A 23,287-nucleotide genomic window follows, 5' to 3' on the forward strand; every position below is an offset into this window, starting at 1 on the left:
CGGTCATTTCGCTTCTGGCCCATGGACCCCAGTCCTCATCCTAATTTGGGTGTGACTGTAGATTGTTCAGGAATTTAGTTAGTTTGGATGGCTAAATTAACAAAAGGCATGTTAATCCCATTTCTTCTGACACTTCTATCCATAACCTCACCAAGACAGTTTACAGGTAGGTAAATATTTTGGTTCCTGCGCAGAAAACCCAACCTTCTGTTTATGTCAAGTCATGGCCCCAGCCCTGGAGCAGCAAAATGTGTTTTCCTGGCAGTGTAATGATAGGGTGGCCCCTCCCTGCACTTAGCTGGCTCTAATGACAGTCAGCTTCCCTGGCTGTTCCTGTCTCCCCGGTTTTCTGCCTCTACCTTAGGCCCTCAGATGCCAAACTTAGAGTAAAAGTTAGCTTTTAAAAAATTGGCAGTGGTCAAGAACGGCGCCTTGGTCATCTTCCCTTCTGGACCTCTCCACGACCTTGGGGGCATTTTAACGTTCAAGTTCCAGAGAAGTTGGCATTACAGAGCGATCCACTGGCAGAGTCTTACATATACCCACTGCACTTGCAGAATGGTGTAAAACTGGTTCTATACTGAAATATGCCAGGAGAGCCAGGCGTGGTGGCGCACGCCTTTAATCCCAGCACTCGGGAGGCTGAGGTAGGAGGATCACTGTGAGTTCGAGACCACCCTGACACTACATAGTGAATTCTAGGTCAGCTTGGGCCAGAGTGAGACCCTACCCTCCAGAATACCTGAGTCTGGGCCTTTAAAGAAAAATTTATTTGTTTAAGAGAGACTGTATTTGAGAGAGACTGACAGAGAAAAAGGGGCAGAGAGAGAGAGAGAATGAATATGGCACACCAGGGTGTCATGCCCCTCCAACTGAACTCCAGATGCATGTGCTCCCCCCCCTTTTTTTTTGAGGTAGGGTTTCACTCTAGCTTAGACTGACCTGGAATTCACTACGTAGTCTCAGGATGGCCTTGAACTCATGGAGATCCTCCTGCCTCTGCCTCCAGAGTGCTGGGATTAAAGGTGGCCACCACCATACCTGGCTATTTATTTATTTGAGAGGGAGAGGAAGAGAGAAAGAATAGGTGCACCCAAGCCTCTAGCCAGTGCAAAGGAACTCCAGATACATGGATACATGTGCCACCTTGGGCATCTGGCCTTACATGGGTACTAGGGAATCAAACCCTGGTCCTTAGGTTTTGCAGGCAAGCTCCTTAACCACTGAGACAACTCTCCAGCCCTGGGCTGTTTTCCTGTAGGCTTCCCATTGCACTGACATTGCTTTTCTAGAACCAGGGTGGCCTGGAAATGAACTCTACCTCAACCATCTGCCACTTGAAGGGTATGAACGGGCCAGACAGGAAGAGGCAAGGAAGTATTGTGGCATGAGAGGCCTCCCACGCCGGCAGGCACCTGTGTTCCCACCATTGTAGCCCGGGCAGCCCTAAGCGGCAGCAAGTAGTCAGTGTACATGAGGAAGTCCTGCTTCAGAGCTTTACTGAGCATCTACTGTGCCAGCGACCGAGCCTTCCAGGTCCTCATGTGTGTGGGTGGGGGCGGAGGGGGTTGGTTTCTTTTTGTTTTTTATTTCTTTTTATTTGTTTGAGAGTCAGAGGGCCTCCTGCTACTGCAAACGAACTTAAGACACATGCACCACATTGCGTATGTGGCTTTACGTGGGTACTGTGGAATCAAATTGAGCCATCAGACTTTGCAAGCATTCTCTTATTATTACTCTCTTGATTACTGAGGTCTTGTCCTGGGCCAGCCTGATCTGGAATTCACTCTGTGGTCTCAGGGTGGCCCTGAGCTCACGACCATCCTCCTACTTCTGCCTTCTGAGTACTGTGAGTAAAGGTATGTGTCACCAAGCCTGGCTTCTCAATTCTATTTTACCAATCATGCAAACAAGTAATAGTAATTATTGCAAACATTGTAAGTACTATGAAAAAGCAAAACAGGGAGGATCTGGAGTGAGCAGGTATGGGGGAGGGGCAGAAGAAGGTATATGTACCATATAGTGGTACTGTTTTGCTTGAACTCACTATGATCTCCCCCCACACCTGACTCAAAACATGGCAGTGTATGCCTTAAATTCCATCAGAGGCAGAGGTAGGAGGATCTCTGTGAGTTTGAGGCCCTCTTGGAGCTACATTGTGTGTTCCAAGTCAGTCTGGGCTAGAGTCAATCCCCTGCCCCCCAAAAAGATGGGGCTGGAAAGTACTGAGGAATTGAACATGGGTCCTTAGGCTTTACAGGCAAGCACCTTAACCACTAAGCCATCTCTCCAGCACAAATATTTTTTTATATATTTGAGAGCGGGGGAACTAGAGAATTGACTCTGGGTCCTTCAGCTTAACTGCTAAACTGTTTCGACAGCCCTTGCCTCAGTAGTTTTATTGAGAAATAATTCATGCACCATAAAACGTACCCATGTAAAGTGTAGGATAAAATGGCCTCTGGGGGCTGGAGACATGGCATAGCCAGTCAAGGTGTTTGCCTGATAAACCTGAGATCCCAGGTTCAATTCCTCAGTACCCACATAAACCAGATACATATGGTGGCACATGTGTCTGGAGTTTCTTTGCAGTGGTTTGAAGCCCTGACATGCCCATTCTCTCCCTCTTTAACTCTCTCTCTCAAATAAATAAAAATAAAATAATAATAAATAAATGACTTTGGGTTATAGAAACAGAGTTTTGGTAGCTCAATTCAGAATCTGATTTTAAAACATATTCTTTCTTTTTTAAAAATATATTTTTTTAATTTACTAGGGACAGAGAGAGGGAGAGAAAGAGAGTGAATGGGCATGCTGGGGCCTCTAGCCACTGCAAACAAACTCCAGATGCATACGCCACCATGTGCATCTGGCTTATGTGGGACCTGGAGAATCAAACCTGGGTCCTTAGGCTTCACAGGCATGCGCCTTAACTGCTGAGCCATCTCTCCAGCCCTAGAATATTTTCATTACCCCCAGTTACTCCCTTAACCCCCACACCCGTCCCTGTACTACACCAAGCAATTTTCTCTAAACGGCTCTACCCATTTTAGACCTTCATGGAATTGCAATCACATAGTATGTTTTCTTAAGTCTTCCTTGAGCATAAGGATTCCAAGTTTCATAAGGACTATGTATTATGTTTCATTCCTTTTTACTGCTGCATAATATTTCACTGTATTTGTATACACATAAATTCTCCAGTCAGAAAATCGTAAATCTGAAATTCTCTAAAATCTGACAATTTGAGCACTAACCTGATGTTAGATGAGAAAAATGTGAGGTTGCAAAGTATGGGTGCACTAAAAATATTGTACTCCATTGCCTTCAAGCCATATGAATAAAGTATGTCTATAACATGTATGTATGTGTGCGTGTGTATATATATAAATATTTATATATATACATATACACATATATATATGGGTGTGTGTGTATATATATATATCTATATATCTATCTATATATATATATGGGTGGGGGAGATGGCCTAGTGGTAAGGTGCTTGCCTGTAAAGGAAAAGGACCCAGGTTCGAGTCCCCCAGGATCTATGTAAGCCAGACGCACAAGGTAGTGCATGCATCTGGAGTTTGTTTGCAACGGCTGGAGGCCCTGGCACACCCATTCTCTCTCTCTACCTCTTTCTCTTTCTTAAATAAATAAATATTAAAAGCAAAAATATAGATGAATTCTGTTTTGAGTGTCGCCTCATCTCCAAGTTATGTCATTCTACATACACTGATATATCAAAAATCTGATGTGCAGCACTGCTGGTCCCGAGCCTTTGGATGAGGGTTGTTCAACAGTCATATCTAATTTATCCGCTCTATAATTCAACCTCTTAATTCCTGGGTTGGGTTTAAACTCAACAATAAAAGCAAGGTAGGCTGTGTCCTAGCAAGGATAACAATTTCTTTTCAAGGATAGAATTGTCCTTTCTTGCAAGTCAAAAAGTGCTAGACTTGGCTTTTGTTTGCATATGAATGGTATCATTAGCATTCGTGTGGATAGCACTACCACTGACCACTGTTGGGGGAATCCAGAATCTGGGCCAATTACTGCATCTTTCTGATTATCTGATCTAGCAGAAGGAAGTTCATGAATGGGAAACCGAATATATCAAATATTTGGGGCCTGGGGGACCCAGTCACATCACAAATTCAGTCAACAACCTTTTTTTTTTTTTTTTAAAGACATAGACTCATTGTAGCCCAGAATAGCCTGGAGTTGCTATATAGTTGAAAATGGCCTTGAACTCAGGATCCTCCTGCCTCTGCTTCCTGTGTGCTGAGATTACAGGTGTGTGCCAATGCCAACATACTTAGCTTCATTCCAACAACTTAATTTTTGTTGTCTTTTTTCGAGGTAGGGTTTCACTCTAGTCCAGGCTGACCTGGAATTCACTATGTAGTCTGAGGGTGGCCTCAAATTCATAGTGATCCTCTTACCTCTGCCTCCTGAGTGCTGGGATTAATGGTGTGCACCCCATTTAGGGTTCTGTTGTTTTTTGAGGTAAGGTTTTGCTGTAGCCCAGGCTGATCTGGAATTCACTTTCTTTCATAATCTCAGGCTGGTCTTAAACTCTAGCAATCCTCCTACCTCTGCCTCCTGGGTGCTGGGACAAAAAGTTTTAGCCACCATCCATGGCCTTGAATTTTTTTTTTTTTAATTTGCATGTGAGTATGAAGTGAGAGACCAGGTGCTTGTAAACCACTTTTTTTGTTGGACTTCTGTTTGGTGGTTTGAGAACTGAACCCTGGTCAGCTATTTTTGTAAGCAAGTGCCTTTAAACACTGAACCATCTCTCCAGCCCCACCACCAACTTCTATGGAGTGCTTGTGTCCCACACATTGGGGACAAAAATATGGAATAAAGCATTTATATGGGTGCTGGGCAGCCCATGACCTGCAGAGAAATGCAAGGCAGATGGACAGGAATCACAGTCCCCTGCCTGGCCTATTCAGGCCAACTTTTATCTTCTCCCTGTGGGTTTGTAGAGACTTCCTGTATCTTGCATTGAAATAGGGTCTCATTCTGTATCCCAGGTTGGTCTGGAACTAATGGTGATCCTCTTTTATTTATTTATTTGAGAGCGACAGACACAGAGAGAAAGACAGATAGAGGGAGAGAGAGAGAGAATGGGCGCGCCAGGGCTTCCAGCCTCTGCAAACGAACTCCAGACGCGTGCGCCCCCTTGTGCATCTGGCTAACGTGGACCTGGGGAACCGAGCCTCGAACCGGGGTCCTTAGGCTTCACAGGCAAGCGCTTAACTGCTAAGCCATCTCTCCAGCCCAATGGTGATCCTCTTGCTTCTTGAGTGGTGGCATTACATATAGGTGCAGGGCCAGGCTTCTTCCTCTTCCTCTTGCCTTATCCACAATACCTTGGTTGCCATGGTACACAGTGGTTAAAGCCTATGAGGAAACTGAGGTAAGAATGTCACCATAACCCAGCCTGAATTGAGACCTTGCTCTCCTCTCTGCAGAGTGAGGAACAGGATGAGCGACTGGATCTGTGACTGTGTCCTGGAGTTGGAAGTTCCAGGGTGGATAACCTTTCCAAATTCTTTTTCGTCATCATTGTTATTATGGCTGTCATTGTTTTTTGTTTGTTTGAGGCAGGGTTGTACTCTAGCCCTGAAACTTGCCAGGAGAGCTACCATGCCCTGCTAAAATTATTTTTAATTTATCTTATTTTTGTTTTTTCGAGGTAGGGTTTCATTCTAGCCCAGGCTGACCTGGAACTCACTATGTAGTCTCAGGGTAGCTTCAAAGTCACAGCGATCTTCCTACCTCTGCCTCCCGAGTGCTGGAATTAAAGGCATGTGCCACCATGCCCGGCTAAAATTATTTTTAAAGTACTTTTTTATTTTTTTCCATATAAGGGAGTGAGGAAGAGAGAGAGTGGGCCTCTTGCTTTTGCAAACAAACTCTAGAAGTGTGTATCTGGCTTTATGTGGTTCACTGGGGAATCGAACCTGTGCCAGCAGGCTTTGAAAGATAGCGCCTTTAACCACTAAACCATCACTGCAGCCCCTAAATTTATTTATTTATTTTCGAGGTAGGGTCTCACTCTAGCTCAGGCTGAGCTGGAATTCACTATGTAGTCTCAGGGTGGCCTCGAACTTACAGCGATCCTCCTACCTGTTACCTCCCCAAGTGCTGAGATTAAAGGCGTGCGCCACCACGCCCGGCTTTAAAAATCCTTATTACTATTATTATTTTTTTATTATTTGCTGATACACGATGTCTTTTTAGAGTTAGATCATCTTCAAGCCAGCTGGGGCTGCTAGCAAACAATGAAACGCAAGTCCACCGAGGGGAAGAGATCGTGGGGTGGGTTTCCCCCCCCCCCCCCCGACTAAACTTTGCGGGTTTGGATTGGGGTCGAGAACTCACTTTTCCTGGGTGACGCACGGGGTGCAGAAAGCGGGGGACCGATTAAGGACGGTAAGCGAGAACCGCGGCTGCTGCTCCGCGTCGGCCCCTCTTCGCGCCCGGACCCCAGCTCGGGGCGCAGCGGCCCGCGGCCGCCGGCTGGGCTGGGCTGGGCTGGGGGGGGCGCGGCGCGGCGGGGGCCGGGGGCGGGCGGCCGGAGGCGGGCGGGCGGCGCGCGCGCGGGCGGGCGGGCGGGTCGCGGCGGCGGCGGCGGCGGCGGCGGGCGGGTCGCGGCTCCGCCCCGCCTCCCGCCCCGCCTCCCGCCCGCCCGGCCGCCCGCCCTCGTCCCTCGCTCGCTCGCTCGCTCCCGGCCCCCATGCGGATGTGACATTTCACGCCGCCGCCATTTTGAGAGCGAGCCGAGCCGAGCCGGAGCCGAAGCCGAGCCGCCGGGCGCCGCGTCCGCCGCCGGAGCCCCCCGACGACCAGGACCACGCCGCCGCCGCCGCCGAGGAGGAGGAGGCGGAGGAGGAGGCGGAGGCCGCAGCGCTCCGAACGCGGCCGCCTCGCCGCCGGGCCGCAGCGGCGGCAGCGGCAGCAGCAGCGGCAGCAGCAGCAGCAGCAACAGCAGCAGCAGCAGCGCCGCCGCCGCTCTCGCAGGCCTCGGCCTCGGCCTCCGCAGGCCCTCCGCGGCCGGCCAGGCCTCCGGCTCGCCGCGCCCGGACCGAGGCGGGGCTGACTCCGCGGCCCCCGCCCGGCCGCCCTCCGCCCCCGGCCGGCCCGCGGTCCTCCCGCACCTCCGGCCCCGGCGGCGGCGGCGGCGGCGGCGGCGGGAGGCGGGTCCCGCGGCGGCCTCGGCGGCAGCGGCGGCCGCAACAGCCACAACCACAGCAGCAGCAGCCGCCGCCGCCGCCGCCGCGAACCAGGAGGCCATCCGGCCCGGCCCGACGGCCGCCCGCCCGCCTCGGCGCCGAGATTGGGCGAATCGCGAGCAAGTACGTGCGCGTCTCCTTACCGCCGCCGCCCGCCGCGGGCCGCCCCGGGGCCGCCGCCGCCGACGACGCGCGGGAGGAGGAGGAGGAGGCCGCCCCGCCGCCGCCGCCGCCGCCGCCGCCCCGGTTCGTAGCCGCCGCCGCCGCCGCCGCCCGCCCGCCGGGCCCGCAGCCCGGGCTCCCGGCCGCAGGCGAGGTCCAGGCCGCGGCCGACATGAATCACCAGCAGCAGCAGCAGCAGCAGCAGCAGCAGCAGAAGGCGGGCGAGCAGCAGCTGAGCGAGCCCGAGGATATGGAGATGGAAGGTGAGGCCCCGCGGCACGGCGTGTTCATTGTGGCCCGGGGGGCGGCCGCGGGAGCCACGCGAGGGGCTCGCCATCTTTAAGCAGGCCGCGGGGGTCCCCCTCCTCGGTCCCGACCTCGCGCCGGCCGAGGCGGGCTGCCCCCTCCCCCCCCGGGGCCCCTCCGTGGCATTGTGCACAAAGCGTCCGACTTGGGGCGACCAGGACCGAGCTGCGGTGACTGCGGGCAACCCCCGTCGGGAGGCGGGCTCCCGGGACCGGTCCCCCACTCTGGGAGTGTGAGGTCTCCCGAGTTTGGCCTGCTTGGGCCGGTGAGCTCGCGGGGCTGCTCCGGGCTCACTCCCACCTGCTCCTCCGCACGCGCCCTCGCATCGCTTCTCCACGGGGCTGCTCGGCGACGCGCCTGATTGTGAAAACACCTGCTCTTGGCAGCCTTTGGCCTGGGCCCGAGTTCATCCTGCCCAGGCCCTCTTTGGTTGATAAGTTACCTTTGCTTGGCTGTAAGTGGTTCGGTCCATATCCGGCCAGGTGTGTGTGTGTGTGTGTGTTTGAAACTGAACGCCCCTCCACACATGGCTGCCTACATCACAGGCAAACCAAACTCTGAAATTGTTTTCTGCCCATGTGGCAGGAGTTTTACTAAGTACTTCATTCTGTTACTGGCTTTGACGTAAAGGCTCAGGCAAAGAATAGGGTCTTTTTTTTTCCCCCTTTAGAGGTAGGGTCTCACTCTAGCTCACCTGGAATTTTACTGTGTAGTCTCAGGGTCGCCTTCAACTCAGTGATTCTGCTACCTATGCCTCCCAGTGCTGGTGTTAAAGGTGTGGGCCACCACGCCCGGCATAAGGATGGAATCTTTTGACATAGGGAGTTTCAAGCCAGTTGGTCATGTAACTTTATATTTCTCTTGACTCAGAGTAATTCAAAGGGCCAAATCAAAATAGTCTGTTTTCATACCTACTTCATGGAGTCAGACTGGCAAGAGTCACAGTGAGGTCCATCTGAATGGACTGGGAAGTAAATGGTTTGTGGCTCTAGTTTTGTTTTCAGCAAGAAACCTCCCTGTCCAGATGTTTCATAAATGAATGAGTTCCTAAGGAAGTTGGGGTAATTCCTGTACTTGCTCTGTGGGGTGCTGCATTCTGGTGGGCAGGAACTCTGCTCCTGTGATTGGCAGTGCTCTCCTGTGTAAATAACTTTATTCTGGTCATTGACGGCCCCTGAAAAACGGCTGGCCCCAAAGATGCTGGCAGTGGGCTCTTACCAGTGGAGCTTATCAGTGGCAGTAATGGGGCACAGGAGGGCTGAGTCCCTGCCAAGGACTAGACTATCTTTTTTCACTAGGTCCACTAAGGCAGTAACTTCACCGACTATCTGGCATGTGTGATTAAACCAAATAGCTGGTAGACTGCATCCCTGAGAGGATGCTCTCTGTGTGTGTGTGTTTGTGTGTGTGTTATATGGTGTACGTTGTAACATGTGAAACATCACAGAAAGGATTGCATTTGGGTCAAAACAAAGCTCCAGCAGCATGAACATGTCATTTTCTCGAGTACATTCCATTTGGCATTAGGGTAAAAGTGTCCTATCATTGGGGAACATATTTTTCCAGAATACCAGGGAAAATGTCCCTGCCCATAAGTTTCAGAAACTTTGTTGAAAGACTGTGGAGTGGAGAGTGCTAGAATTTCCGTAAGGTTTTATTTAGCCCCACCCCCCAACCTGGGTTCACGTGTGTGTGCTTCCAAGACTTTCTCATGAAGTTTTATTTTCATGTCCAAGTTTCCATTAGTAACAGATGGCGATTTCTTAAACTTTAGGAGCTCAGTTCTTCTGAGTGGGCCTCTGCCTGGCCTTATTCTCTGGGTGTCTTGTCTTACCTGGCTGTGATCACTTGAATAGGTAGCACCTCTAGTTCCTGGAGGTGTCTGTGCTTTTTACTCCTCAAGTGGGGTGTTAGAATTCCTGCTGTCAGTTGGGATCAGGAAGAGTGAAAGAATACATCTATCAAAGCTGAAGAGAAACCAGGCGTGGTGGTGTACACCTTTAATCCCAGTTGGGGATGTAGAGGTAGGCGGATCACCGTGAGTTCAAGGCCACCCTGACACTACATAGTGAATTCCAGGTCAGCTTGTACTCCCTACCTCGGAAAACGAATGGGGGTGGGGGAGAGAGAGGCCTGGAGAGATGGATTAGTAGTTAAGGTGCTTGCCTAGGAAGCCTCAGGACCCATGATTGATTCCCCAGTACCCAGGTAAGCCAGATGCACAAGGTGGCACATGGACTGGAGTTCTTTTGCAGTGGCTGGAGGCCCTGGTGTGCCCATTTTCTATCTGCCTCTCTCTCAAGTAAATATTTCTTTAAAAAGCTGAAGAGAATCCCGGCGTGGTGGTGCTTGTCTTTAAGCCTTTAATCGCAGCACTGGGGAGGCTGAGGTAGGACGATCCTGAGTGTGAGGCCACCCTGAGACTTCATAGTAAATGCCAGCCTGGGCTGGAGTGTGACCGTACCTCAAAAAACAACAAAAAGCTGGAGAGTGGAACTGAGCATCACTCTGGCAGGCTTCACTCGCCAGGCTGAGTAGACTCGGATGGGAACTGATAGCTTGCAGCTTGCACCAGTCTTGGCCTGGATTCCATGGAGCCAGCAGCTGGAGATTGTCAGAGATCTGACCAGCTTGAGGAAGAAAAGGCTTTGTGAGGTGCATACAGTGCCACCCCTATGGGGCTGAGTGGTTTCAAGGGAGGGGAGAGGCTGGGAGACCTGTCAATATAGGTCGTGGTTAGTTAGCTGACTCTTGTCTCACTGTTGGAGTTACATTTGCTTTTGACTGATGTCTGCACAGTCCTTGCATAGGAGTATTGGTTATTTTAAAAGTGCCCTATTCTGAGGGGTGAAGAAAGTTAGGAAGGGAGGAATTTAAGGAGGGAAAGATGAGGGACAGTTCACTGGCATTGTGATCATAGGCCTGCTACCTGTGAGGCCTAAAAGCGGATCACAGCGCCGTCATCCGTAATCATGTCTTGTTGGGAGGCAGATGGAGCTGTGGGGGCTGCAACTATACTAGGACTGCTGGGAATGAATTTACTTGGCAGTTTATTTACTGTCTGGCTTCAGTGGTCACTAGGAGCTGAAGGAGGAGCACCAGACTGGAGAAGTCATGATCTGGTCTCTGTATGACCTGTTAAATATACATTAAGCCTTCCCTAGGCCTTGCTTTGTGCTGCAGCGTGGCTAACTAAACATAAATGGGAAAGCTGTTCCTTGTCATGGTGCTTCTTTGCAGGTGAGAACTCTTTGTAATCTTGCATCACCTGGCTTTAGATCAGCACACAGACCCCTGCGGACAGAGATGAGAGCATCTGAGCCCCACAGCTTCTGAAAGTACTCGCTGGTCCTTGATTTATTGGGGTGTTGGGCTCCTTCAGCCCCTGGATAGGTGGCTGGAGCGTCAGTGAGTTTTAGCACATGCTACCTGGGTAGACTGCCTAGTCAAAACATCCTTTTGGTAGCACTACATGAAGACAGCAGATGAGGTGAGGCAAGTGATCTACTTTCATGTGGCTTGTGTGGAAGAATTCTTGGTGAAGCTACAAAGTGAGCATCAACTCAGGCCAGTAGAAGAGAAATTAGGCCAGGCCCAGAAACCTCTCCCTCGATGCAACCAGTCAGATCTGGATGTTTTTGTTGCTACCTGCTTCCTTCAGGGTTCTGGCTCCTGTCAGCCAACTGATTTTCTGATTATTTTCTTTGTAATCAAACGATCAATACAAGCAGATATGGGAAGAAAATATATACTTAACCTTACTTTACTGTGCTTTCTCTTAAGTCAGGTCTTCAGAAAGGGAGGAAGAGCCAGTTTACAGAGGGGCAGTACTGTGCCTTAGATTGGTCTGGGTTTCAGTTTAGATTTGTCATTTAGTTGCTGTGTGACCTCATGCTTGTTGCTTAAGCTCTTGGTGCCTCAGTTGCTACATGCCTAGGAAAAGGAGGTCATACATACCTGCCGAGGTTGTGCTGAGACAGATGTCACCAGGCATGTGATGGGCATGCAGAATGAGAGTACAGACATCTGCTGAGGGGTGTGGCCGGCTGGAAGGAATATACTTGGTCACAAGTAAGGTGAAAAAGGGACACCACAGGCAAGGCAGGATGGTTATTGAGGTATGCAGAATCATGTCCTGGTAGGTTAGGAAAGTAGTCTCAGTCTAACATGTGTCCTGGGTATCTGTGCCTTGCCCCAACCCATGCCCCACACAGGGTCTCAATAGCCCAGGCCACTCTAGTTAATGCTGGGGATTGAGCCTAGGGCTTCTTGCATGCGAAGTACTACCTACTGAGCTACATCTCCAGTTCCCACCTCCCCCCTTTTTAGGCCTTATGCAGCTGAAACCTATTTTGAACTTTTTTTTTAAATTTATTTATTTATTTTTGAGGTAGGATCTCACTCTGGCCCAGTCTCAGGATAGACTTGAGCTCACAGTGATACTCCTACTTCTGCCTCCTGAGTGCTGGGATTAAAGGTGTGCTGGACCACCACACCTGGCTTTGTTTATGTGGCAGAGAGGGGGAGAGAGGGGCAGATAGAAAGAGAGACTGGGTACTCCATGAATTCTAGCAACTGCAAATGAACTCCAGATCCATGCACCCCTTGGCTTATGTGGGTCCCAACATACTGTTAACAGTTCTACCAGCCACTACCTAAAATGAGGCCCTTACTGAGACTGTTGCCGCAACCTTCTTACTGGTCTGTTCTACAAAAACTGGTTGTTCATAGGACTGCTTGCCTTGCCATGCCCTTCCCTGTAGGAAGGACAGTCCAGGAAAGTGGCTCAATCCATTCAGAAATGGGCATGTTGACATTTAAACCTGTAATCCTAGCCTTTGGGAATCAGAGATAAGAGGATCACAATTTTTTCTTTTCTTTCCTTTTTTTTTTTTAAGGTAGGGTGTCTCTAGCCCAGGCTGACCTGGAATTCACTTTGTAGTCTCAGGGTGGCCTTGAACTCACCTCTGCCCCGAGTGCTGGGTTGGGTTTAAAGGCGTGAGCTACCATGTTCGGCAGATCACTTCAGTCCCGTGCGTTGCAAAAGATCCATGCAGACCTTTCGCTCTACCTGCTGCCCGTTTGCTCAGCATTGGGTTGTATGCTTCGTTCCTCTTCAGAATTGACTTGTGGGAGATTCTTAATCAGGAAATACTGTGCAGTGAACTCCGCTGAGTGCTGTGGAAGAGGGGCCAGCCGGCTGGCGGTTGGCCTTGTGGAAGAGGGTGCTAGAACCATAAACATACTCTTCTGATAACTGCTAATTCAGTTTTACTGCTGTTTAACATAAGTTACCTTGAGTAGCATAAGCTTTCTTTGTTTTTCCCAGAGGAGAATTTTGATAGACCTTCATAAATTACTGAAGGTTTCTTTAGAGAATTTTCTAAGTTGACTTTTGTTGTTATTAGTTTTTGGATGGGTGATGTGTAACCTGGATATTGCTGCTTGGTCTCCAGGGCAAAGGAAGAACATAGGAGAAAAGGGTGTGAAAAGGTAGTTTAAAAATTATTTATTTATTTATTTGAGAGAGAAAGAAAGAATCAGCAAGAGAGAGAGGCAGATAGAGAGAGACTGGGCACACCAGGGCCTCCAGTCATTGAAATGAACTCCAGACGCATGTGCCACCTTGTGCATCTGGCTTATGTGGGTCCTGAGGAGTCGAACCCAAGTCTTTTGGCTTTGCAGACAATTGCCTTAACTGCTAGGCCGTCTCCCCAGCCCATAACAAGGTGTTCTTGACATGCACCATAACAGTGTCAAGTGTGAAATAACCACCTGTTTCATAAGGTACTTAGTCTGAATCAATTTGGATTTAAGGAAGTTGGAAGAAACAGGATTTTAAGTGTCATGCGTAGGCTAGGCAGTCAGTTCTGCCATTTTCGTAGTAAGTTAACACATGCCTTGGCTAACCAAAAGGAGACTTGCTGAAATTCTTGAAGAGAAGCAGATCATTCTTCGCCTGTAGTCTGGGATCTAGGCTTCTTACTCAGATGTTGGAAACAGTCACAGGAAGGTAGGTACTGAGGGAAATGTACCCATTGGTCTCCAGCAAGGGAACCTGTGAACTGGTAATGGATGCTCTGGGTGGAGAGAAGCAAGTATCCTAACAGGAAGGGAAGAGGAAAAGCAGAGCTGCTTCACTCAAGAGCCAGCGTGGGAGTCATACCCTGTGGGGACTGGCTTCTCACTGTTTTGTGAATACAGTCTGGTGAGGGGCAGTGGCCATTGTGCTGAGTCACAGCTGTTGACAAACACTGGGGTGGCCTTTCTACAAGCTCGTTGTGTGATTGACAGGAGCTTCAAATCCATCAGTGTTGAAATCTGGGAGACAGCCAGTGTGGTGTCCCAGTCTTAAATTGGTGACTTTCACAGTTTTGGGTGACTGGGAAAAAAGTACAAGCTACCAAGGAGCTTCTGCCTTTAGAATAAATAAGAACCCTTGCCAGTGACAAGGTTCCTGGCCTGTACTGGGAAGGCAGTGTACTAGGTATTAATGCCCAGGCTACTCCAACAGGGAAGGTCCACCTCTGAATAGCTAGTTAAGCTGGCATCCTGTTGGGAGCGTGTTGTGTGAGTTTGGTAGGGTGGCTTGCTGCAGACTGATGACACCCCAGGGTGTAGCAGGTACCTGGATAGTGATCTGACGTCTTGGCTGACACCTCCCCCCCCACCATTCATGATCGTTTCTGAAAGGAGCTTCATCCTCTGTGTCTTGCTGCAGGAAGACTATAGGTAATGAAGATGGGCTTGAGAATGTCTTCAGGTAGTTGATGAGAGTTGCTGTGGTTTGAACTGCACCCTGCTGTCTATGGGGAAAGATGGTCAAAGGGCTGTCTGTCCTGGTGCATTGTCCTTCTTCCCTGGCCCAAAGCAATCCAGGTACAACCTGATAGAGCTTAACTTCTTTAGGCACTCTTCTCAACATTACCATTGCCCCTTTCCAACTAGAAAATTTTTTTATTAAGATCCCACCAGCTGGGGAATGTGCTGACATTAACCTCCCTTAATATCATCCCTAATCCCTGTTTTTGTTTGTATATTTTTATTTATTTGAGAGAAAGAGGCAGAGGCAAGCAAATAGAGAGAATGGGTGCTCCAGGGCCTCCAGCCATTGCAAATGAGCTCCAGACGCGTGCACCCCCTTGTGCATTTGGCTAACATGGGTCATGGTGAATCGAGCTTTGAACCGGGGTCCTTAGGTTTCACAGGCAAACACTTAACCACTAAGCCCCTTCCCCGTGTGGTTTTTTTTTTTTTTTTTTTTTGGTTTTCAAGGCAGGGTCTCACTCTAGCCCAGGGGTGACCTAGAATTCACTCTGTATTTTCAAAGTTGCCCCAAACTCACAGCAATCCTCCTACTTCTGCCTCACAGGTGCTGGGGTTAAAGGCGTACACCACCATGCCCGGATCTCCTCCCTTTTTTCCCCCCAAGATAGGGTTTTACTCTAGCTCAGGCTGACCTGTAATTTACTGTGTAGTCTCAGGGTGGCCTCAAACTCTGATCTCTGCCTCCCAAGTGCTGGGATTAAAGGTGTGTGCCACCACGTCCAGGTAACATCACCACTTTTGAAACACATTTTCCCTTTAAATTTTTTTTTTTTTTTTTAATTTGAGAGAGGCAGAGAAAGGGAGGGAGGGAATGGCCCCATCAGTTCCTCCAGCCACTGTAAACAAACTCCAGACCATGCCACCATGTGCATCTGGCTTATGTGGGTCTTGGGAAATCCATCCTGAGTTCTTTGGCTCTGCAGGCAAGCATTTTTACTGCTAATCCATCTATTCAGCCTCCCCCTTTTGCTTTATCTTTTTTTTGTTGTTGTTGTTGTTTGTTTTTTTTTTTCAATTTTCTGCTAAATAACCACTTTAAAAATTTGGCAAGGAGAAAGGGACGGTCAGGATCTTGCAGTGTGTCCTGGAGGCTTGTAGCTAGCTGTGCAGACTTGAACTTGCAGCAGTACTCCTGCCTCTGCTTCCCAAGCGTTAGGATTGCAGACCTGAATCACTATACCCAGCTTCCACTTGATGTATTTATATATTTTTGGTTTTTCAAGGTAGGGTCTCACTGTAGCCCTTGCCCAGGCTGACCTGGAATTCACTATGTCTCAGGCTGGCCTTGAACTCATGGTGATCCTCCTTCCGATTAAGAGCATTCCATCCCCTTTTCATAAAATTTCCTGTGTTGTGGTGGGTTTGTTGTAAGTCTCCTTCAGTGATAAAGTCTCAGGAGCCTCTGGGTTTCTGCTTTGGTATATTTTGAGTATCCTCAGTGTCTGTCTCCTTCACCCTGGCACTGATTGCCAGACTCGCCATGGAAGCCGCATTCTTGCTCATTCCACTAATTCCTCTGGTTTCACCTAGGCTTTGGTTAATGTGTGAGGGGTGGTTTATTTCCTTGGGTCTCACTACTTTCTGAAAAAGAAAGAAGATTCTCCAGTGGAGAAAGTAGTCAGCATAGTTAAATGGGATGAGCAGTGCTAATTTAAGGAGATTCTACTGGATGTAGCCTCTCTCTTGGTCAAACAGTAGTGGGAGCTTGTCATTGCAGACCCTAATCTTTTTTTAATTAATTTTATAAATATTTTATTTACCATTTATTTGAGAGAAAGGGAAAGAGATAGAGAATATGAATGGGCTAGTTTTACATGGTTCCTAGGGGGTAGATCATGGGCCTACTGGCTTTGCAAACGAAAACCTTCAACCACTGAGCCATTTCTCCAGCTCGAAAGAAAGTGCTTTGGTCATAAGTTTTCTTTTTCTGCCTTTTTGAGGTAGGATTGTATTCAAACTCAGGTGCCATCACACCTGACTAAAAGTTTTGATTAAAAAAAATATATTTGGGCTGGAGGGATGGCTTAGTGGGTTAAGGCACTTGCGTGCGAAGCCAAAGGACTCAAGTTCGATTCCCCATCACCCATATAAGCCACATGCACAAGGTGGCACATGTATCTACAGTTTGTTTGAAGTGGCTGGAGGCCCTAGTATGCCCATTCTCTGACTCTTTCTCAAAGGAATACAAAAATTAAATTATTTATTTGTAAGGAGGGAGGGAGAATGGGCATGCCAGGGCCTCTAGCTGCTGCAAATGAACGCCAGATGCATGTGCTATCTTGTGCACCTGGCATTACGTGGGTACTGGGGAATGAATCAAACTCAGGTCCTTAGGGTTTGCAGGCCAAACACTTTAGCAACTAGTCATCTCTGCATCCCAAGTTTAGCTTGTGTTAGCCTCAGATTGGTGAACCTCTGCCTCTTGGGAGCTGCAGTTAGAGATGTGCATCCTGCACAGGGATGGGGTCTTGAAAGTTTTAATCACCACATCTTGTTTTGTTTTTTAGTAGTTTTAAAACAGAGCCAGGCGTCTGAGGTAGTTGGATGCCCATTTCAAAGTGCACAAAGTTCTTTCAGGCCCCCTCGTGTACAACCTACAAAGGCTACTATGGTGAAGCTCTTGCCTCAGCCAGTAGTTTAGTTGTACTTTCTTGGAATCGGTCGCTCTGTTGGGGATGTGTGTAATTTTGCTCTTTCATGAGAGGAATACATACTTGCTATAAACATCCAAACAGCAGGGAGGCAATAAGGTAAGAACAAAGATTTCTCCTCTCAGGTTGTGAACTTGGTGCCTCGGGGGAGTCTGCCAAATCCATGAAGGGACCTCATGTTCCCTGCATGGCACTTCTGTGGCCATGTTATAAAGACCCATTGTTGTAGAGCTGCGGTAGACTGTCTGTACGCACACACATATTTTTTTTTCCACAGATGATCTTGTTTTGTGGAAGTGACTGTAGCAAAAGCAGCACGGACTCTCGCCAGCCCTGAGTATCTTGCACTCCTCAGTGCCCATCACTGGGTTCATTCTCTGGGGGTTCAGGTAGATGTGGTCAGTAGTAAAGTTTCTGGGGAATGGATTTTACATAATAAAACCAAATTGAAAGAATCACATAGTTTTTAAGCATACAGACTGTGCAGCTTTCCCTGGGCCTTCACTTTCAGTGTAACCAGTTTCAATCAGAATTGCTACACTGTCAAGGTTCAACCAAACAAATATCTTTCCACTCTTCAGGCTGTGCTGGCTCCAACACCTGGGCCCCTCTGCAGGTGCCTCCAAAGGCACCAGACCGAAGATCTGCTTTAGTTGGCCAGGCTGTTTTCTGGAATGGGCTTCCTGCCAGTGTCAGGGATACATGGAGCCACATAACCAGTGCAGCATCCAAAGACAAGAAACACTTTAGATGCATGGGTTTGATTAAGCCAGTGTTAGTGCTAATAAGATGGCCAAAGAAACTCCTAGAGCGACTGGAGCCTCTGGCACAGTGAAGAGGAGAGGCTCGTAAGTCAGTGCTGCCATCGATGTCTGTGCGGAACAGCAAGTAGCTTGGAAGGTTCCCTCTGCTGTGATGTTGAGGACACATGTAGCCATGGTGGACAGAGGGACTGAGGTGGCAGGAGCAGAGTCCAAGTACAGGCCTGTCCCACACCTGACCTTTTATTCTTCCATGAGGGATCCCAGTGCCTTCTCAGGGCCCAGGGTTGGGGTGAAGGCTTTCATTCCATTTGCTGGAAGGAGCTTTAAAATGAGATTCAGAAAAAAATGAAACAAAAATAAAATGAGATACAGGGGCTTGGGAGATGACTCATCAGTTAAGGCGCTTGCCTGCAAAGCCTAAGGACAGGGGTTTGATTCCCCAGCACCTACATGAAGCCATATGTACAAAGTAGTGAAGGCATCTGTAGTTTGTTTTCAGCACTTAGAGGTCCTGGTGCACCCATTCTTTCCCTCTCTGTGCTTGTAAATGAATAGTAAAATAAAAACAAATTTAAATGAGATTCTGATGATGGTTTGCTGTGCCTTGCTTTGTTTTCTCCAGTGTCTCTGCTGCCTCTGCAGCTCTTTCTGAGGTCTCGGTGAGGAAGCTCCATGTGAAGCCCAGGGCCTGCCTCTGTGCTTCCAGTGCCATCCATCACCACTCTCTAGAAGCACATTAAGACAAAAGGACTTGTCTTTTTCCATGTCACTGAATTCTGGGTCCCAACCACCCTTTATCTTGTTCAGATGACCTGAAAGCCTCAGTCAAGGCTTACTTACTGCTTAAGCCTTTTAGGGGCTGTGATTGTATATGTATAAGGAGATTTCAGGCCTGCAAACTTTTTTGTGGGGGGTTGCCCAGGTAGGGTTTCACTGCAGCTCACTTTGACCTGGAATTCACTATTTAGTTTCAGGGTGGCCTTGAAATCAAAGAACTCCTACTTCTGCCTCCCACGTGCTGGGATTAAAGGCGTGTACCACCATGCAGACTTTTGTGGATGAATGAACTGGAACATTATGATGTAATGGAGCTGAGTAGGAACTGGAAGATTTTCCTATATGTCGAATTAGTGCAGGAGTCTGATCATATGGTTAGCATTCCTAGTCTTTGGTATGATTATGATCTTGAGTATCAGTGTGCTTGATGGTTGCCTTTGTAAAGCACCTGGCTGATGCCTTATTACAGGTCAGAATGCCCAGCAGGTGATAAGCCGTTGGAGTGCTTTGGCACAGGCAGCAAGACAGAGTGGTCTAGTGCATCGTTTGGAGTGAAGGCAGCCCTGAAGGCTTGACACAGGCATCCATGTTTTGGGGTTGAGGAGGTGTCTCAGTCAGTTAAGGGCTCCCATACAAGCATGAGGACCTGAATTTGGGTCCTTAGCACCCACATAAAAACTTGATATGATGACACACATCACATGTCTTTAATCTCAACTCTGGCAAGATGGAGACAATGGATTCCTAAAGCCAGTTGACTGGCTGGCTAGCTAGTCTTATGTAGTCTAGCCAAATTGGTGAGCAGCAAGTTCATTAAGAGACTTACAAAAAATAAGGATCATCACCCACATAAAAAGCTGGAGCACCCTGTCCTACTAGTCTAGTGGAAAAGCTCAGGGACACAAAATGGAACATAAATAGAGGACACCCCATCTTCCTCTGGCCTGTACATGTCTGCACAAACACTTATACCACACATAGACATACCATACATACTACATGGAGGAGCACACCTGTAATCTTAGTACTTTGGAAGTAGAAGCAGGAGGGACAGGAATTCAAGGTCATCCTCAGCCTTGGTTATATGAGACACTGTAGTAATGGTGGCCGGGTGTGATGGTGCAAGCCTTTAATAGCAGCACTTGGGAGGCAGAGGTAGGAAGATTGCCAAGAGTTCAAGTCCACCCTGAGTGAATTTCATGTCAGCCTGAGATCCTACCTTGCAAAACAAAACAAAAACAAAGTGATGATGATGTAGAAAGTGACTGAGGAAAACACCTAACCTTGACCTCTGCACTCTACATGCATGCATACAGATGCATGCATACCCACAGACATACAAAAACTCATACATATCCCACACACATACAAACCTGGAATTAACTATGGAGTCTCAGGGTGGCCTCAAAATCACGGCGATCCTCCTACCTCTGCCTCCCGAGGGCTGGGATTAAAGGCGTGCACCACCATGCCCAGCTCAAAAAAGTTTTTGAGCTATTAAAAATTGCATGGCAGCCAGGCAGGATGGTGCACACCTTTAGTCCCAGCACTTGAGAGGCAGAGGGTAGAATGGCTGAGTTTGAGACTACATAATGAATTCCAGGTCAGCCTGGGCCAGAGTCAGATCCTACCTCAAAAAAAAAACAAAAAGGGGCGGGGGAGGAAAATTCATGCATTATATCAGTTCAAATATCTTCCATAGGTATAAAGAATTTCTGTGTTTCCTGTTCTCCCCACCCCACTCAGGATGTAGGGTCTTTCTGGCCCAGGCTGACCTGGAATTCACTACGTCATCTCAGGGTGGCCTCGAGCTCACGGTGATCCATGCTGGGATTAAAGGCTTGCACCACCACACCTGGCTAAATTAAGCTTTTTATTTTGGAGTAATTTAGATTTACAGAAAAGTTGCAGAGTTGTTATAAGGAGTTTTCAGCTATCTCCTACCAGGTATACCCTTCCTGCTGGTAAGTCTCCATTACCAGAGATCCAGTTACGGAATTGACCTTAGTATATTGTTATTACAAAACTCAAGGCTTCTTTTGGATTTTACTGGTTCTTCTATTACTATCTGCTTTTTGGTATTGTGGTCATTTTGTTTTTCTGAATTGATGAAGTTGTTGATTTTTTTTGCCAGGTGCTTTAAAAAAAAGAATGTTGAGGTGTTTAACTCTTGTAAGTTCTATGTAATCACTGGTGTGGATGATGGAACCTTCTCTTCCCCAGCTCCCCCGCCCCCCCCCCCCCCCCCCCCCCCCCCGCCCCCGGCCCAGACTCCAGAACTATGAGACATGGCTGGGAACTACAGGCTTGGGCAAGAAGGTGATTTAGGACTTAAAAAACCAGTCCCCACATAACTCGTTTATTCTCCTTGAATGTATTAGGGATTGTTAGGTAGTAGTGTTATGTATGCAGAATGATACTGTCCTTTTTTTCTTCTCCGACTCTTTTTTTCTCCTTTTCTTTTCCCCTTTTTGGTGGTACTGAGGATTGAACCTAGGGCCTCTTCAAACTTGCTAGACAAGGGCTTTACAACTCAGCTACATTGCAACCTCTTCTTGTTTCTATAACCTTCATATTAAGTAATGTTCTGAAGGGTTTAATGTGGGAAGAGAGGAGAAGTAAACAACACACTTTGAATTGGTGGCCAAGTGGGGATGAAAACATGCCGTCCCTAAGGTGCTATGTGACTGCCTGGGGTCTAAGATTGGTCTCTGGCTTCTCTGTCTAAAGTAGTCTTTAAGGGAGAGATGTGGTGACTCTGAGACAGTTGGATGTTGAAGCCAAGGCACCACCTCTTGGTTAGCAGGCTGTGATTAGTTAGTGGGCAAGCCTTATACCCTGTCCTGACTTTTTTAGGGGGATTTTCTTCGTCGTCGTCTTTTTTTTTTTTTGTTTTTGAGGTAGGGTTTCATTTTATCTAGCTCAGGCTGACCTGGAATTCACTATGTAGTCTTAGGGGGGGGGCCTTGAACTTATGGCGATCCTCCTACCTCTGCCTCCTGAGTGCTGGGATTCAAGGCATGTCCCACCATTCCTCGCATTCCGGGGGATTTTTGATCAATGTTTATAAAATGACAGAAAATGTCAAAGCCAACATGTGGCACTTGAGCCTTTTCTAGTGTCTTACCTCATAAAGGGGTAAGATTTAGGTATTCAGTTCGTGCTGTTTAATTTCCAGAGACTTTGGGAGTGTTCTTTGGTGAGATGTTAGTTCTGTTATGACATCACAAATGGAGGCCAGCGGGGGAGAGCAAGCACAAGCCTAGGCCGCCTCTGTGAGGGCGAGCACGTGCGGGCTTGATAGACAGGCAGCCTGTAATGCTTCCATTTTTATGTCTTTAAGAAGTTTGTTTGTTTGTTTATTTATTTATTTATTTGAGATAGAGAAAGAGTATGGGCATGCCATGGCCTCTAGCCACTGCAAACAAACTCCAGGTGCATGTGCCACCATGGTTATCTGGCTTATGTGGGACCAGGAAAGTCGAACCGGGTGCTTATTAGGTTCTGCAGGCATGCACCTTAAGCACCAAGTCCTCTCCCAACTACCTCCTCCTCCTTTTTTTTTTTTTGAGGTAGAGTCTCACTCTAGCCCAGGCTGACCTAGAACTCACTCTGAAGTTCACCAGGTTGGCCTTGAACTCACAGTGATCCTCCTACCTGTGCCTCCTGAGTGCTGGGATTAAAGGTGTGCGCCACTAAGCCCAGCCTGTAATGCTTTATTTATTTTTCAATATTTTTAGTTATTGAAAATTTCCATAATTATAGGCAATAAACCACGATAACTCCCCCTCATTTTCCCCTACACATCTCCATTCCATCATATCCCCCCTCCCCTCTCAATCACTTTTATTTATTTATTTTTTGTTTATTTATTTGAGAGCGACAGACAAAGACGGGGAGCGAGGTAGAGAATGGGTGCGCCAGGGCTTCCAGCCACTGCAAACGAACTCCAGATGCGTGCTAATGTGGATCCTGGGGTGTCGAGCCTTGAACCAGGGTCTTCACAGGCAAGCACTTAACCGCTAAGCCATCTCTCCAGCCCTCACTTTTATTTTGCTGCCATCATTTCCCACTATACTGGTCCTGTGTAGGTAGTGTCAGGCGCTCTGAGGTCATGGATATCCAGGCCATTTGGGGTCTGGAAGACTGCATTGTAAGCAGTCCTACCCTTCCTTTGGCTCATACATTCTTCCCCGCCACCTCTTCCACAAGCGACCCTGAGCCTTGGAGGCTGTGATGAAGATGTTTCAGTGCTGAGCGCTCTGTTGCTGCCACTTCTCAGCACTGTGGTGTCTTTTGAGTCATCGCAGAGGTCACCACCATCTGAAAAGAGAAGCTTCTGTAACCAAAAGTGAGAGTAGTGTTAATATATGAGTATGAACATTAAGAAAAGTGCTTACTGGCCAGTTTGGTGAGCATAGTATATGCATTTAGCCAGATACCAGCAGGCGTTACATCCCTAGACTCATGACCACTTTGGCTCCGTAGGCAGACGCTTTAACTTCTAAGCCATCTCTCATTAGTGCCATTTAATAAACATATGAAGTAC

General features: G+C 48.2%; 1 protein-coding gene across 1 annotated transcript in view; it reads left to right on the forward strand.

Annotated features, from left to right (window-relative positions):
- The first annotated feature begins 7,529 nt into the window (after positions 1 to 7,529).
- Usp7 (ubiquitin specific peptidase 7) overlaps positions 7,530 to 23,287 on the forward strand; it is a 52,022-nt gene continuing 36,264 nt past the window's right edge. The window contains exon 1 of the mRNA XM_045161554.1: positions 7,530 to 7,675. Coding sequence (XP_045017489.1) covers positions 7,585 to 7,675 — 91 coding nt within the window. The 5' untranslated portion in view covers positions 7,530 to 7,584. The remainder of the gene's footprint in view (positions 7,676 to 23,287) is intronic.

The sequence above is a fragment of the Jaculus jaculus genome, chromosome 11 (assembly GCF_020740685.1).
Source record: "Jaculus jaculus isolate mJacJac1 chromosome 11, mJacJac1.mat.Y.cur, whole genome shotgun sequence".
In the NCBI taxonomy this organism is placed as follows: domain Eukaryota; kingdom Metazoa; phylum Chordata; class Mammalia; order Rodentia; family Dipodidae; genus Jaculus; species Jaculus jaculus.